An 18784-nucleotide genomic window follows, 5' to 3' on the forward strand; every position below is an offset into this window, starting at 1 on the left:
TCCAAGTGATTTTTTTTTCCTGTTTTTATTGGTAACGTAAATTTCAGTCTCATTTGAGCAGCGACTCAAACCGGTCGCGTACTCCATCCGAGTGAGAGTGTGATCCAAGCGGGGATTTTGTGCTCGGTCGCACCTTGAATGCCTCCGCATATAAATATTTATTTTTACCCTCTCGAGTTCGTGGAAATACACACCACTTGATGAACCGTGAATTTTAGTGCAGCTCTTGGCTCAATTAAGTGAACGTAAAATCCGTGCCTCCGTCTGGCGTCTAGCCTAACCGTAAACCGCCTTTCGTAATCGCGTTTGTGTATCAAACAATTCGCGCGGCTCAGTCTGTTTCTCTCGAGGTCGTTGATCCGCACAGCAAGCAATCTGCCCAAGCGGACAGCCAACGTGTGTCGTGCCCAAGATGAATTTGATGTTCCGGAAAAACATACGCGAGGGCGGAGGGAGATCCGGTGGCGGTGGATCCAAGAGCAAGATCAGTGCCCGCCATCAGCGCAAGGCGCGCGAGAGTTTCGGTGGTTCCGGTGCGGACGAGTATCACTATCGGACGCACATTTTCTTTTCTCCAGCACACCTCAAGGCGGACAACGAAGGTTACTTCCCATTCCCCCGAGAACCCCCCTTCATCACCACCACTCCACGACAGAGAGATTCTTCAGTACAACTTCTAGATAAATGCCCACCCAAAAACATCCTCCCTCCCACCAAAAACAACAACCACTTGCAATTGGCCCAATTGGCGCGAAACTTCCACGAAAATTCTCCGATCGAAACCCATCGAACTCGTAACCGAGAGGACCTGTGGGTTATTAATAGGAAAAACCATTCCCGAGTTCACAGTTCCAAAATAGATTTCCAATCAATCGGAACCACGCAGATAAACAAAAAAACGACACCCAAAATCGGTTCTCAGTGAAGGGAAAAAAGTAATATCGAAAAGTGTGTCCTTTGATCACCATACAGGAGCAAATATAAGCGAGAAAAAAAAACAAACAATTTGAGTGCGCGCTCTCTCTGGCAAAAAGTCAAAGTATTTCTAAGCAGTGAAAAATACTACTCCAATGCACATTTTCACAGCTGCATGTAAGCCGGTGTGATTTCAGCTAATATTCGACAGGAGAAACAAACAAACAAAAATCGGGTGTTTGGTTTCCTAACCGAAACCGCGACGGTAATTGCTAACCGAGCGTGAACCGAACGCAAACAATGGCTAAGCTGATTCGGAAAAGTGGATATGATTTTGCAACGGTGATGAAAGGTAGTTACACGGGGCGAAGAAGTTGATGGTATTTTCTTTGAACGCAGCATGGCAGGAGCTTCGGGATGCATTGAACAGTTCGGCGCATATCCGTACCATGTGTTACTAACTGTTGCTAACTAACTCCTCCGAGTGGCAGACAAACCGAAGAATAATGGAGCACTTTCTTCCTAAGAATGGTTTTATGTTCGTCTATTCATCTTCGTCTATCTTCTGAATTTATTCCTTCTGGATCTAATCTGCGTAGATTCAGTGAGCTGTCCAGTGGAATCTTAAATCCCGACACTCAAATATGTATCACTCAGAAATCTGGAACATTTGTATACAAAAAACGATGTATCAGTGTTTTAAAAGTATGTCATGTATGATGCTTCGGAACATCGGATGGCCAATCAGTGTTCTAAAGTGCCGAGTTCATATAGTTTTCTATAATATAGAATTGAAATCATACGCTCTGCCTAAAAAAAAAGTTCTAGGCTGTAACCTGTGGCCATAGAATTATCAGACCCTTTCCGAAATAGTACATTTATGCCAACAAATTCATTCATCGGAACATGTTCCAAGCGTATTTTTCGGAATCGACTTCATTTCTCGTCGCAAATGTTCTTCTATGCCTTCTATCGACTGAAAACAACCGAAACAGTACATGCGTATACGATGGATTTCCGTGATATTTGTTAGATTTCAGCCAAATTTTTGTTCCCAATGGAAGTCTCGCAGAATGGAGCGTTATCATGGCACAAAATTCAAGAGTTTTCTTTCCTCAAATTTGCTCTTTCCGACGAATTAACTCTCTCAAACGCCACATAACCCCCAGATTTTGAGTGCAAAACATCACGACAATCAAAGACAATATTCGTCATTTTTGTTACCACGATCACGCAATTACGCGTTACCGAAAGCAAACCATATTTTGTTTAGTCACATTGTAATTGTCGGTCCCAGTTACCAACGCTAACCTACCAAAAAAAAGTAAAATAATCTGTGCCTAGAGGCATGGACGGATACCTGATTTTGGGCTTCGAGGACAATACCTTTTTTGAATTGACTTCTTGTAATTGTTCAGCAATCCGTAAATTAAACTCATTTAATACTCCAAATGTTTGATACAGCAACTGAACTGAATTTCAAACAGGTTGTAAAAGTTGTAGATTTTGGAACCATGAATTATTAATACATTATACTTTCAATAGTAAACTTTACATAAAGGGTGTGTCACATCAAATTGCATCACGGAAAAAACGCTGTAGAAATTCGCCCAGTAGACCGATCCTTTTGAAAATTTTATACAGTAAAATAAAAACTATTAAACAGCTTTTGGCATTTTCTTTTTATTCATACTTCGAGCCCAAGCCCGTATGCTCGCACCTTCCTCTTTACCCCGTCCATAAGGTTCTGTACAACGTCAGGTTGTAGTTTTTTTTTGAACAGAAATCCATTTTCTCTTGAAGTCCGCCTCCGATTTGACAACTTTTGGGTTCTTCCGGAGGGCCTGCTTCATAATCGCCCAATATTTCTCTATTGGGCGAAGCTCCGGCGCGTTGGGCGGGTTCATTTCCTTTGGCACGAAGGTGACCCCGTTGGCTTCGTACCACTTCAACACGTCCTTTGAATAGTGGCACGAAGCGAGATCCGGCCAGAAGATGGTCGGGCCCTAGTGCTGCTTCAATAGTGGTAGTAAGCGCTTCTGTAGGCACTCCTTAAGGTAAACCTGCCCGTTTACCGTGCCGGTCATCACGAAGGGGGCACTCCGCTTTCCGCAAGAGCAGATCGCTTGCCACACCATGTACTTTTTGGCAAACTTGGATAGTTTCTGCTTGCGAATCTCCTCCGGAACGCTGAATTTGTCCTCTGCGGAGAAGAACAACAGGCCCGGCAGCTGACGAGAGTCCGCTTTGACGTAGGTTTCGTCGTCCATTACCAGGCAATGCGGCTTCGTCAGCATTTCGGTGTACAGCTTCCGGCCTCGCGTCTTCCCCACCATGTTTTGCCTTTCGTCGCGGTTAGGAGCCTTCTGAACCTTGTATGTACGCAGGCCCTCCCGCTGCTCGGTCCGCTGGACGAATGAACTTGACAAATTCAACTTATTGGCGACATCCCGGACCGAACTTCTCGGATCACGTCTAAACTGCTTAACTACGCGCTTGTGATCTTTTCCACTGACGTAGCATTCATTTTTGCCGTTCTTCACCTTCCGGTCGATGGTTAGGTTCTCGAAGTATCGTTTTAGTACTCTGTTGAACGTGGATTGGACGATTCCCAGCATCTTACCGATGTCCCGATGTGACAACTCCGGATTCTCGAAATGAGCGCACAGGATTAATTCACGATGCTCTTTTTCGTTCGACGACATTTTTCCAAATTTACGAAAAAATTGACAGTGAAGCATGGCCAACGTGATCTATACACTCTTATCTGAATATAAGCGAAAGCTGAAGATATAATTCCTAAAAATTAAATTTCTACAGCGTTTTTTCCGTGATGCATTTTGATGTGACACACCCTTTAGACTGACCAAACGTACCATTTCCCAACCATTTTGGTTGCCCCGTCTTTTTACCAATCTGTACCGTATTTTGAGTATAAAAATATATATATTTATTTCTTTATCATTACTATCAATATTTTTCCTTCGAATGAACTGATTGGAATTTGGATTTTAACTTTGCTCAGAGTGTTCGCAGAAATAGAGTTTGTCTGCCAATTGTGTGTTATTGTGTTATTGTTCGGCGACTTGTGTTATTGCGACTTCGTCGGTGAACATTATGAAAAATTGCTTGAGCATGGTAACGCACTATTCCTTTCTCTTGGACTTTTTATCGAGAGGAGTATTTTTGACTGATAACCTTCCTATTTCCATTCACAAGAAAAACGTCTTGTTGTACTACGCGATTAATTTGGAAACCAGGGTCTCAAACTGCGGTTACTTTTCACCACAGATCGTTAGTGTCCTTTCACACATAACTTGACCTTGTTCAGACAATGTTGCTGAAATTGCTGTTGATTTTGATTATTTTATTAGAATTCTTGAACAGAAAAAGGAAGAAATGTTTTTTGACAAATGAGGTGCAAACTATTCTTAGAAGTCTTGTTGATTGAGGTAGAATACCGGAGGCAAAATTTCTTAAAATTGTTTCGAAGTAGCATTAGTAAATAACCTGCCTGTTCAGATAGGTGAAAACATTTTGTTTGATGAGCGTACAATGATTACTGAAATTATAATTAATGGAATAAAAAGGTGGACCAAAGGGCTGTGCCTCATTCACCCGAACACCATTCACCCGAAACACGATATCCCTAAACACATTTACCCGAATGAAATTCACCCGAATGTAACAAATACCCGAATGCGACATATGCCCGAATAGACATTTACACGAATGCGACAAATACGACAAATACCGAATGCAATAAATACCCGAATGTAACAAGCACCCGAATGTAACATTTACCCGAATGCAACATTCATCCGAATGAGAAGAAAAGAATCCGACAAATCAGATTATGACTTTTGTCGTGTCTCCTGTTGATGAATAAGATTAAATCGAAACAACATGAAAAAGCAACAAAAATACGAAGTGAAATGAGAAATTGTAATGAGGAAATTTGGAAATGATTTTGAAGACTTCGCGGTGTCATTTTTTTAAATTAGTGTACGCACAATTGACATGCTGTCTTCTTTCCTTTCCGTATTGATCTTTAAGACCCTGAGATCATTCAAAAATGAGCATGCCATACAAATGAAACACAAATTTTTGCATTACTCAAAAATTAATTAATCAAATGAAACGAAATTTGGCATGTGGAGGTTTTAGGGTGCAATAAATGCTTCTATGGTGGTTAGATAATCCTCCCTCTCTCCTAGGTGGGGCTGCCATAAAATTGAAACACAAATTTCTGCATAACTCGAGAATTTATCAAGCAAATGAAGCCAAATTTGACATGTGGAGGCTTTAGGGTGCAATGAATGTTTTTACAGTGGCTAGAGACTCCACCCCCTCTCTAAGAGAGAGCTGCCATACAAATGAAAGACAAAGTTCTGCATAATCCGAAAATTTATCAAGCAAAAGGAGCCAAATTTGTCATGTGAAGGTTTCAGGGGACACGAAACGTTTCCATGGTGAATAGCCACTCCTCCCCTCTTTCTGATCGGGGAAGGATTACTGCCATACAAATGAAACATACATTTCTGCATAATTCAAGAACTAATCAAGCAAACTGAACCAAATTTAGCATGTGGAGGTTTTAGGGGGCAAGAAACATTTCTATAGTGGTTCAACACTCCTACCACCTTTCTGAGGAGGAGGGGGGGATATTTATATGATGGTATGATACTCCTCCTTCCTCTGGAGTGGAGAGGGGGTCCCATAAAAATATTGCACGTATTTCAACCATAAATATTCCAACCAAACATGCCAATTGATAATTGTCGGAAAACTCTGAAGGAAAAAGGGAAAATTCGGAAAATTAAATTCCCATATGTTCTACAATCACATAGTGACAAGTGCTGTTAGTCCATTTGATGTTTGCGCTAACGAAATTGATCTTGGTTCGAAACTGGAAATGGATTTTGATGTGATGAAACGCACTCCTACACCATCTTCTATCTACAGGTTTTCCAACTTTAAATTCCGAAAGTAAATTGAAATAAAACACACTTAGAATTCGAATTTCGATGAAACTTTTATTTCAAATTAAAGTTTGGTTTATGCCATTATGTGTGAAATACAACATCATTCAAATGTCCACCTAGGGCTTCCTGGCACACCTTGATCCGGAACAGGTAATTTTCGATGACTTTTCGGCACATATAGGGCGTTATCTCGGTCATAACTTCACGAATGTTGTCATTCGAATGTTCAAGAGTTTGCGGAGAGTTGGCATAGACACGGTCTTTCGCATAACCCCACAAAAAAAAGTCTAGTGGGTTCAAATCGCATGCTCTGGACGGCCAATTGGCATCACCAAAACGCGAAATTATGCCCTCAAATTTCGTTCGCAATATGGCCATGTTCGGTCGTGTTGTGTGGCACGTGGCGCCGTCCTGCTGAAACCACATGTCATCCGTATCCATATCTTCAATTTGTGGCAAAAAAAATCGGTTAACATGCGACCATAGCGCTCACCATTCACAGTTACCGTCTTGCCGTCCTCATTTTCAAAGAAATACGGCCCGTTGACTCCACCAGACCATAATGCGCACCAAACAGTGACTTTTGGCGGATGCAATGGCCTTTCAACAATCACGTGTGGATTTTCTGAGCCCCATATATGAAAATTTTGGGTGTTCACATAGCCACCGAGCTCGAAATGTGCCTCATCGCTGAAGAAAATTTGATGCGAAAATTCAGCATTTTGCTGCTGTTGTTCGTTTACCCAATCGACGTATGCCCGACGCATTCCATGGTTACCACGCTCTAATTTTTGTACCAGTTGGACTTTATATGGATGTAGGTGCAAGTCCAAACGCAAAATTCGCCACAATGATGTGTTTGACAAGCCCAATTGCTGAGCACGCCGTGGAATCGAAACATTCGGGTCATCCTCCACACTGGAAGCAACAGCAGCAATATTTCCGGCCGAACGCACATCACGATGATGCACAGGTTTCACAATATCCGCTACGGATCCAGTTTGTTCGAATTTACGCACTACATTAGCGATTGTGTGCTCTGTAGGCCGTCCATGACGACAAAAATCCGTCCGTAATGCTCGAAAAACATTTGCCGGTTTTTCTTCATTTTTATAGTATAATTTAACAAAATTAACACGTTGTGCGATGCTAAAACGATCCATATTGTAAAATGGCAGACATTCAACTAACGATATGACGCTTTGGTTGACAGCTATGTCAAACGGTTGTCAGCTCAGGGCTGTATACTTTCGGAAGCCCGAAATGGAAAACCCTGTATATCAATAAAAAAGTATCGCCGAATGTGTTGATTAGAGCAGAACTAGAGGAAGGAGTTGTCTGATTTAGGGCTGTCTTTATTCTATCATATTTTCTTTATTCGGGCTGTCTTTATTCTATCATATTTTCTGTATAAAACGTTTATTCGGAGAAACATGTTATTTGCAAGTGGTTGAAAAATCTTGAACAAGCATTTTGTCTAAAAATAATCTGATATTATAATGACGAGTTCTGTTAGAAATACTAGGAATTTTATAGTTAAAGGTAAATTCAACGGGGTCGATTAGAAGATCAATCAATGAACAGTTCTGCGATTGGACCCATGAACTTGCTCATAGTAAGAAAATGTGAATGTTTGAAGGTATTGATAACAAAAAACAAACGTTGGGCGTGACGAAGTTTGCCGGGTCAGCTAGTATATTATCAAACTGCATTCTTTCACTTTTTATTATTTTGAAAAGGAATTCATCCAACGCCGCTATTTCTCGAATTGCAATACCCACGAGAAATACGATTTTTTTAGATGGACATACATAACGAATATGACGAATAAATGAATATACGAATATGATCTTTATATAACACTCAATCAGGTGAATGTCTTTCGGGTGAGTGGGTTTCGAGTAATTGTGACACAATCGTGGTATGGTTGTGTCCCATTCACCCGAATTCCATTCACCCGAAACACGTTTACCCGAAGCACATTTACCCGAATGTAACGCATACCCGAATGGCATTCCCCCGAATGTAACAAATACCCGAATACAACATATACCCGAATGGACATTTACCCGAATGAACATTTACCCGAATGCAACGTTTACCCGAATGCGACATTTACCCGAATGGGATGTTTACTCGAATGAAGAAGGAAAAATTCCGACAAATCAGTTTATGAGTTTTGTCGAATCTGCTGTTAGGAAGTTACGAAGTAAACTGAGAAATTGTAATGAGGAAATTCGAAAAAGATGTTGAGGACTTCGCTGTGTTATTTTTAGAAATTAGTGTAGGCAAAATTGACATGCTGTCTTCTTTCCTTTCCGTATTGCTTTTTAAGACCAAGAGATCATTCAGAAATGAGCATGGGTTATGAAATATTCCGAAAATTAAACAGGTAACTTGAACATAAATTTTTTCAATGAAAATGTGAAAAGAATAGATAAGAAAAAATGGTACTTACGAATTTGCCGCCGAAGCGCAATTTTTCTCATAAGTTTATTATTTCGTGATGAAATTTATTTTGAAATCAAACGGGGCGAAGTCCCCGTTTAACGAGGATAAGTAATCGAGGCGGCACCAAACCGCCAAGGTGACGTAATCCGAGTAGGCCGCCGACCCGCCGTGGGAAGCGGCGACCTCTCGCAAACAAACCTGTGTTCTACCGATTGCCCGGTTTGTTTGAAACATAGGAGACGATCCTTCAGTCAGGTCCGACCGAGCGTTAGCGAGCGTCGGACGGCATACGTTTACCTGGTGCATTACGTTTGCCCGGTTAATTATGCATGTCATGCATTTTGATTGCCTGGTTGCAAACGTGATGCACCAGATAAACATATGACGTCCGACGCTCGTAAACGGGCTGCGTCATTCATAAGAATGGATGGACTTAATAATACGTTATAAAACTGCATTCTTTCACTTTTCATTATTTTGAAAAGGATTTTATTCAATGACAGAGTTTCTCGAATTGTACTTCCCACGAAAAATACTTTTTGAATGGAAATGAAAGTATGAGACAAATATGATCTTCATATAACACTGATCAGAATTAAATATACAAGTACAAATACAAATATAGTAAAATTTGTGTATTATTTGAATATATCCTTCTTTTGGGTAAGTGTCGCTTTCGGGTAGATGCTACATTCGGGTAATTGTTACATTAGGGTAACTGTAGCAATCGGGTAAATGTTACATTCGGGTAAATGTTACATTCGGGTAATTGCTGCATTCGGGTAAGTGTAACATTTAGGTAGATGTTATATTCGGGTAGCTGTCGGTTTCGGGTATTTGTTACATTCGGGTGAGTGGAATTCGGGTAAAAGTGACACAATCATGTGGTATACCTATATATACCAACCGGTCAAAATGATCGATAGTGATTTTTAATGTTTCTAATACCAAAAATTGCTTAGAAACTGTCAGCCATTCAAAGTTTCCGGAACAATTACTGCTTTTAAATCACAAAACTTTGTATTTTGTAATATGTTGTGATGCAATTTTATTTTCTTATTGACAGTTGTTACATACGGTAGAAATAAGTAAGGTCAAAATTAGTGCAGTTGAAATACTTACAATATTGTGGACAATTGTGTTGGTTTTTTTTTTAATTTACAGTTATTGTAGTTTGCAGTGTAAGTAAATTGTGTATATTTTTGTTATATGATTGACTATGATTGCCGATTGTTTTGTGTTGCAAATTATGCAGACGTGATGCTAAATATAAACAAGGAGGGAAGATAGCGGGAAGGAAATATTTACGCTAGGGTATTAGTAATGAATCTCTGCTGAGGCAAATATTCAGCCTTTTTTCAAAGAGTTAACATTGTTTGTTTTCTGTCATCAATGTATTGAACTGACGCTATGGTGAAGCAGGTGTTAAGCTTGTGCATCAAAAAATTATGTGGGGAATAACAAGTTATTCAATAAGTTATATTAAGTTATTAATTTATTTGGGCTCGCGTGCCATTCGCAAAACTGCTTTCAACTAGGATTGCATTTGCGCTAATCTTGATCATAATGAAGCGGTGCTACTCTTTTCAAGGTTGTTGAAATTAACAGATATAGTTTATGTCATTTATTTAGTCACAAATAAAGTAAATGTCGTTCTGAAATTTTGTATGTGATTTGGCTTCGCTTGCCAGTAGCAAAACTTTCTCCACTAAGAATGACAGCTGCGCTTATCTCGAGCATGTATTGTTCTGCGAGCACGAGAATAAATCATCAAACAATTATCATCAAATGATTCTACAATAAAAAAGAGCATTTCAGAGCGACCAAACTGGGAGAATGGTTATTTCAAAATTTTCGTTGCATTATAAAATTATATCAGCAGTTGAAAACAAGCGACTTGAATTGAACCACAGCGTAGTTCTACGTTTTTGAGATCTTGGTAGCTCACAGTTCCATGTTTTCTCTCAGTATACATATGAAAATTAAAAGAGCGTCGTCTGCTAGCGGGTGATTTAAGAACATCCGACTAGAGGGATATACTTATTTATTGATCGTTAGATGTGATTTTTTACCATCCCTGGTCACACAGTCACGATAGTGTAGTGTGAATACAAATGGGGCCATTTCTCCCACAAAATGATACACCGCGTTGGTTTTGATGCCGTCTGGTGGAAAGTGCTTGTGTTTTTTTGCATTATACATGTGAATTAAAGTGGTTGAGAAATGTGGAATAATGATAATGGTAGAAAACATTATAACCGCCTGTGACCGAGTGTGTAGCAACCAGTGCATGCATTGCAGTACATGCATTGACATGACGAAACAAATTGCACCATATGACCAGTTTGTGTATTGTCCTCGTAAGTGAAATGAATAAATCATTCCATCTTCAACTGCTTCTACACTACCACGCTAGCTATCGGCCCTTTTCAGGGTTATCAAAAATTTCTACGGAAGCGTCATTTCTAAAACTTTTAAGGTATTCCAAAATAATATCCAAAATGATGGAGTAGTGAATTGAAATGAATGAAATCCATAGTCTTACGTCAACTATGCGGTCGTGTCCTGGGCACATATTTCCTATATGGGTAGAGTGTAGAAATCGATAAAAATGCTATATATCTCCAATCATCACATCAAAAAAGGATATGTGGTACCATCTGTCAGGAAAATCCGCATTTTGTATCTAGTTTAATAATAATAAATTCAGATAGGCTCAGCTGTTCATATTTTACTCTCATCCATCCAAGTGTTGTTGAGTCACATTCGAATGTGATGTAATCAGTTTGGTATGTCAAACATGCTTACTACCGACGAACGCTAACAAGTTCAATAATATGAAATATGCACACATATGTTGAGTTATAATCCACAGACATTTTTTTCCTGACATCCTAACCCCATTACATATTAAAATTGTCGAAAATTCCGGACAGGCAACGATAGAACTTCATCATTTGCCGATGCGAATCCCTTGGTTTTAGAATAGAATTAATACATTCGCTTGGAATAGAAAAAACGGAAAAATTGCGCGAAAAATAGAGACTACTGGCTATATTTAATTTGGATTGGTCCATTAATTATTGCTGTGGGACTTACCATATGTTAACGTTTTTTTTTCCTCTCCTCACTACATTATCCATTAACTTGAGGTAGGGAAGTGTATTCGAATGGTGTAAATAACCTCAAATTTTGCAACATCAACAGAAAAAAACTGATGTAATCATCACAGCTGATCGGACGCTCTGCAAATTGCCCACATATTGGAAGGCCGATGGGGGTGATACAGACATGGGCTAGTGTTATTCCCAAGGATGAAAATAAATTAAACTGTCCGAAGAGTCCACTTGTTTAACTTGTTAGATGTCTGTTGCCCACGACGAGGATAGACAATCGAGAGCGAAGACCGTGCGGTCTCCGTTTTATCACGCTAACTGACCAACGACTATGAATTTCATCACCCATCATGGCAAGCAAATTTATTATATTATTGTCATTAAAATACGCGTGAATTAAATTCCACGAAGATATAATCGTTTCTAGTTGCCATTTAGCCATTATGGTCACATGAGATGAATATGATTTGCCGAGGCGGACTTAAAATGTGGAGAATGTTGATAACAACATTAACCCAAAAGTCCTGCAATTATCTTCTTTATCACGGCCGTTGGAAGCCTCCATTCTGGAGTATTGAAATAGGAAACGAATTTTCCCCGAGCATTAAATACATCGTAGGGCGTCGTATGCTTCGTATGTAAAACTCCCCCACATAGAGAGACGTAAAAAGTCGTTCCTTTGGCGTGTTTTACCAGACTCGTCCCAAACTGACGCCGATCGACCTGCCGGGTCTCTCTGTGCGAACAAGCTTCGAGCATACCAGTCAATATCAGCTCCAGTATCTGTGGTTAGTGATAAAAGACATAAAAGCACAAATACGGACCGACTGGTGGGGATGAGTGAGGCCCCCAAAGATTCGAGACATTTTTCCTCTGTCGTCGAGCAAACGTGAAATGTTAGATGATTCCTCGGCGTTTTGTACGCACGGTGAGAATATTGCATTAATTTCATTTTCACGTATGGAATCGATTTCCGTGACATTGAAAAAAAAACACCGTATAATCAGACGAAAAATCTATTTCGCTTATTTTCGATTCGGTGATAATGAGGTTTAACCGATTTTTCTCTCCGTGCATTCAGCTCTCATCTCATGGCACATGGCACTGAGTGTAATGTAGCGGCAAATGTTCGTTCTAACACAGGCGCTCTGTCGTCAAAAAGTCGTTTATACTTTCTTCTATGCGCGCTTTCTCGCTTTGTGTTTTTCCGCACGCTTTATCGCAGGAGGATTTTCCCCGGGTATCTCACTCACTACTACCCATAATCGTCCGTCATGCCTCGAGCACTACTGGCTCCCAGTTTGGCGCACGGCGGAACATTGTGGGATCCGTGCCGCCGGCTAACGCTTTCCCTCGTGGTGACTTTGTGTGCGATAAAAACGTAAATTTTCAATTGTCCTCCCGCGCGCGCACTTCTTATTTCAATATTCCCGCACTGTGGACGAACACTCCATCTGTGAACATTCATGGGTACCGCCGAGTGGTATAATGCAGAGTAATCTTAAAGAAATCCGGAAATCTTTAATTCTGTATTGGCGGAAGAGATAACGAAACTGACGTCATGCAACGTTAACCGAAAAAAATCGAGAGCCGCTTTTATTGCTCGTTCCCTGCTGTAGGGAAACCCATCTGGTTGCTTGATTGGGATCGAGTCCATAAATCCTTATTGAAGGAAGGATTCGTCCTTGTTCCTCGCCATAAACGGGCTTTTGTTAGCGGGGTGAAGGAACCCATAAGAAGAGGTTACTGCGAATCTGGAAATCTTCATTGTTGCCTACTCATTCAAGTGTCACATTTTTGTGATTGTTATGCATAAGATCAGTACTTTCCATCTCCAACAGATTTTTTTTGCCGATTGTTGTTCGTTTATAGCTCACGATTTTGCTACAGTCATAGATTAGCGTAGATCTGTATACAGTCTAAGCTTAAAAAAATATGCTTTGAAATATAATTATCAATGTACTTTATGTGTACCTTATACAACAATTATTTTGTATTGGTTGTAAACATGCGTTGGCCGTAACTACAAGAAATATTCATAATTTCTCGTATGGATATTATCTACCGTTTGTCAATTTAATTTCCGGAATGGTAGTGAAAATGAATTTTTGAACAAGTTATTTTTATATTTGTTGATTCTATTATTCAAAGCAGTTTCCTCCAGACTTAGTACATATTACATACATATAAATGTGTGCTCAAGCTCATTTTGAAAAATGATGTTCAACGTTTCTGTTAGAGCCGTTCGAATTTCAAATAATTCGATTCATTGAAACATGTGTTTTAATCTGTAGTTTTCATATAAAAATTATATGTTATAATTCTGCTACGTGTGATATCTTTCGAAACACTCTCCAGCAAACAGATCTGGTTTTCGCATGCATTGCAAAAATAATTAGTTTGCCCAGAAATTCTCGATGGGACGCAGCTGCGGGACGTTGGGCGGGTTCGTCGACTTGAGTACCACATCGATATTCAGCCGCTCCATCTCCTCTAACGATCGCTTCAATCCAGCCAGAACGACACCAGATCCTGCCAGAACACCGCGTCTTTGCCCTTATGGTGTTTCTTGATGAACGACGCAACTTCCGACAGACACTTCGTACTATAAATTTCTCCGTTCACGACCAGTCCGGAGCTAAAGAAGAACGGTTTTGACATCCCCTTCTCGCTGAATGTCAGCCACAGCAGCACCTTCTTGGAGAACCTTGTGTGTGAAATAAACTTCACTTCGGAGCTCACTTCCTTCGTGGGGGAAGTAAAATACGAAGTGCCCTGCCAGTGGTTGCCATCCAGGATGGGATAGGTCTTGTCGTCCATCACCACCGCCACGTCGCGATTCGCCGTAAAAATTGACTTGACCATCTTGTCCAGCCACTGCCGCTGCATCATTGTCTACAGTTACGAGACCAGTGGATGGGACTTCCGCTTCCTGACATGTATGTCCATGTTCGCCAGGTACTTTTTCACTGTTTGGCCGGTTGCACCGACCACCCGGCCAAGCGCAGGCACATCGCTGCGTGCCACTTTTCCCTCGATCTTTCTTTCCCTTAAGCATCCTTTGGAGCTTATTGTCGCTCAGCGTCGTCGACCATCCGGAACCGGGCTTTCTTTCAATGCTCTAATTGTTGTCCAATAGTGCCAAGATGTTGTAGATGCCGGAACGGGCGTATCCGGCGTCCACAAAGTGCCGCACAATGTCCGTTTCCGACGCGGCGGGATACCGTTCTTTGAACGCGCACACTTCTGAACGGAGTAGCTTCACGGTAAGAGTTCGACTGATAGAGATGTCAATTTTTTTCTGCTGTCTCATGGGTTACTATGATTGATGCTGCATGCGTAATTTCGTCAGTGCGTGTGACGGTAAACCCATGAAAAATCGGCAATTTTTGCCCATTTTTTTTAATGCAATCGTTAAACAAGCATCGCAAGCGTTATTTTTATTTTGAACTAGCTGACCCGACGAACTTCGTCCCTCCGTCCGTCCCTCCTTTTTGATTTGAATACTTTCAAACATCCACGTTTTCTTACTAAGTGAACGTTAGTGAGTCCAATCACTGGACTCTTCATTGATTGATTACCCTTTGACCCTTTACAATTTCCTTTTACTATGAATTGTCTAGTACTTCTACAAAAATTCGTCCTTATAATATAAAGTTATTTTCAGACACAATTCTCGTTCAAGATTCTTCAAGCATTTGGAAATACCATGTTCTCCGTTGCATGGAATACATGTTTGATACTGAGAATATTACAAAATAATAACAGCTCAAATCGGACCATTCCTTGGGTTTAGGGCACACCAACACATTTGGCCTTCCATTTTTGTTCATATAGATAGAAGATATAGGAATGCGTCATTCCGACTGAAAATCCTTTTCCACTTTCGAACAAAAATCAATTTCCTTTGCGCCAACAACGCTTAGCTAATTGTAGAACATATGGGAATACAATTTTCCGAATTTTCCGATTTTTATCTCCGCTATATTGATCTACGGGCAGAGACGAATACAACGAAATATAGACGACTTAAATTGAACCATTCCTTCCTCGGGTTTTGCGTCTACCAACACATTGGGCCTTCCATTTTTATTTATAGATATAAGATATGGAAATGCGTTATTTCGCCTGAAAATCCATTTCCACTTACGAACAAAGATCAATTTCGATAGCGCAAATATCGAATGGACTAACAACGCTTATTATGATGTAATTTTCGAACATTTGGGAAATCAATTTTCCGAATTTTCCGACCTTTCGATTTTTCTCTCCACTATATTGATCTAAGAGAAGAGACGAATACAAGAAAATACAGGAGGCTAAAATCGGACCATCCCTTATTCGGGTTTTCCGCTTACCAAAAGATTTTGCCTTACATTTTTATTTATATAGATGCGATAGCTTTAACAGTTATAGCGGCGATCTATTTACAATTGATGTACACACGCTTAAGGACATTATATATTTGTTTCGTCACCATTATCCTCGTTGACGACATTGACATCATCAAACATCGTTTTCCGAGTTTGAGAAGCGATAAAACAATAATGAATTTTGAGGTGGACTGAACACACTTTTCAAATAAAAATTTTGAATGAAAATCAAATGTTTTGTATCGCATATGTGTCCTATGTAAAAAAGTAACACGTTCTTTTCGCGAGTTGTAAAAATATATTATATATAAGATGGTTTTGATGATGTATTGTGATAGATACATAGAAATTTTAATGTATTCTTTCGATTGATGCAAATATTTCTGCGAGCTATCAAGAAATGGCGGAACTCAAATCGCAATATTTTCTCTCTCCTCTCCCATTGCCCGTTAAATGAATGCTGCATTTGATACGCATACCGGCCAACTCGCACCCGACTTTCTTCTTCCCCCTCAGATATCCATCACAAACTTCCATATCCGCACTGGCCCGAAAATTTCTCGAACGCTGCAGCCACCTTTTTTGTCGTTGTAAACTTCGATACAGAGTGTTTCCTCTTCTTCGAGGCTGTTGTAGTGAATGAGAACGAAACTGCACTGCTGTTTAGCAATATCTTCCATTCCTTCTATGCTCGTATCGAGCTATGTGTGTAGGGTAAATTATCTTAGTTTGTCCGATTTGGGGTGTTTTTACGTGTTTTAATGCAAATCGATTTTTTTGACGTAGGACTACGTCTTTCATTTCTATACCGGGGTGTAAAATCAAAGTTTCGAAAACGAAAGCGTTACGCCGGAGACCGAGATTTTGAGCGTCAATAGCTCTTAAACAACTGACCGAAATGGTATGATAAACACTTCATTCAATTGGAGCATGTTGTCGCTGTTCTGGTGAACCTGACCTGACCTGACCTGACCTGACCTGACCTGACCTTTTTTTTTATAGAGGTGAGAAACGCTCTTCCAGCCTTATCTGGGAAGGGATAACCCAGACGTCGAGTGGGGATCGCACCCACAAAAACCAAGCCCTCTACTCGTAGCCTCATTCCCCCCGGGACCACATCTAGGCGACTACTTCAGGGGGCGGCTGTGCTCATGCACTTCACGAGTTTTCAACGCTAACTAGCGTTGATCCTTCCCTTTTTCTCTATACATCTCATTTACGTTTCCGTTGTACTCCGCCACGCACATCCGCAGCACAGGCTTCCTTTTACCCGTCGAGACGTGTACCGATTAGGAATTGCCCTCCAACATGACGCGCAACCCGTCACAGTCACCCTCGCGGGGTTTCTCACCTGTCGAGACGTGAACCGATTAGGAAGCGCCCTCCATCTTGACGCGCGCCCCGTCACAGTCCTGACCTGACCTGACCTGACCTGACCTGACCTGACCTGACCTGACCTGACCTGACCTGACCTGACCTGACCTGACCTGACCTGACCTGACCTGACCTGACCTGACCTTACCTGACCTGACCTGACCTGACCTGACCTGACCTGACCTGACCTGACCTTATGTTTTCTAACCATATAACACTGCGACCTAATACATTTGCTTTTGTGATTTTTAAATCAAGTGCAATGAACTGGTGGTTATCGAGTTAGCATTAACCACTGGTGGGCTTCGAGTATCGAAGAGAATCTGGAAAGACGTTATCGTTGTTGAAAAATAATCTTCCAGTTCCCCTGGGAATTAAAAAAAACATTCAAGCGAAAGAGTTTATTTTGATGTTTTCTATCCATATAACACTGCGACCAAATACATTTGGTTTTGTGATTTTTCAATCAAGTGCGAACAACGTAAGACCACGTCTTTCGGGATGTTTACCCAACAATTTCTCAAAAGAGAAATGGGTGTTCTGAGAAAGGATGAGCGAACGCAAAAATAATGTAGACTAATTTGATGCAACAGATATTTTGTCTATTGGAAATGATATACAAATCATATCACAATACAAGCAATGTATTATGCATTATACAACTTTCGTGTGATTGCTTTTTTTGCTAAATATTGTGCCTTCAACGTAACGCTCTCGTTTTCGAAGTCCCCCAAATATTCATTTATTCATTCATTCAGAATTGATTCAGATGCAACTAAAAACAAATGATCACTGAATCAACGATAGTCCTACGTCACCCTTGCGGTTATACCACAGATATAACCTACTTCCTGTTTTCTTCATGAAAATCACACATAATCGATACGAGTTTGGGTTTGTTGAAAAACCTCAAGTCTCTAGTTGCTAATACTACCATAAGGTGTTGGAATAATTCAAATTTTTATGTTTTTTAACGAATCATTTACCTTATATGTGTGTGAAATCAGCATTGGAATTGAAGATCCTTCGTTCGTTTTACTGTAAAGTGACCAGATGGTCAGAGGTATAACGTGGGACACAAAAAACAAATTATAGTTTAGCGAGTCTAAACTAAAAAAGGGAAAAAAAACTGGTCAAATCATTAGCTTCGGCATGCGTGTGAACCTACCGCATTTCAAGTCGCAGCTTACTCACCTGGATCAGTATATTGCTGCTCTCTTTTCACGCTCAGCAAAGGGAATATTTCTTCTCCTTCGTACCCATTCCTTTCGTTTCACATTCATTCGTTCCATCACTCACATTAATCCCTTTGCGGTCGTATTAAATTTGAACATGGGTATCGTACTGGTCGTAATTATTTTTACTTGAAAAAGCAGTGATGTATAACTTTGTGATATTATATACAGTATCTTCATAACTTTTGAGATTATGAAAGATGAACATGATTATTTTGTTTGTAAACTTCAGATAAGTATTTACTAAACATGTGTTTTTCGATGTGTTACTTGCATATAAAGAATATTTGTAAAAAATTTTTTTCGTGTGATATCTTTCGAAACAGTCCCTAAAA

General features: G+C 40.3%; 1 protein-coding gene across 11 annotated transcripts in view; it reads left to right on the top strand.

The window, feature by feature from the left end:
- The window catches only part of LOC129771373 (uncharacterized), a 284948-nt gene that overhangs the window by 179598 nt on the left and 86566 nt on the right, over positions 1 to 18784 (top strand). Inside the window, exon 1 of one of the 11 annotated variants that reach the window (XM_055774947.1) lies at positions 208 to 602. The exons of 9 other annotated variants lie outside the window; for them this stretch is intronic. In XM_055774947.1, the coding sequence (XP_055630922.1) occupies positions 413 to 602 (190 nt within the window). In that variant the 5' untranslated portion in view covers positions 208 to 412. Of the gene's footprint in view, positions 1 to 207; positions 603 to 18784 lie in introns of those variants that run through there. One more of the 11 variants, XM_055774957.1, reaches the window with a different exon arrangement.

This window comes from Toxorhynchites rutilus, chromosome 2 (genome assembly GCF_029784135.1).
Source record: "Toxorhynchites rutilus septentrionalis strain SRP chromosome 2, ASM2978413v1, whole genome shotgun sequence".
In the NCBI taxonomy this organism is placed as follows: Eukaryota; Metazoa; Arthropoda; class Insecta; order Diptera; family Culicidae; genus Toxorhynchites; species Toxorhynchites rutilus.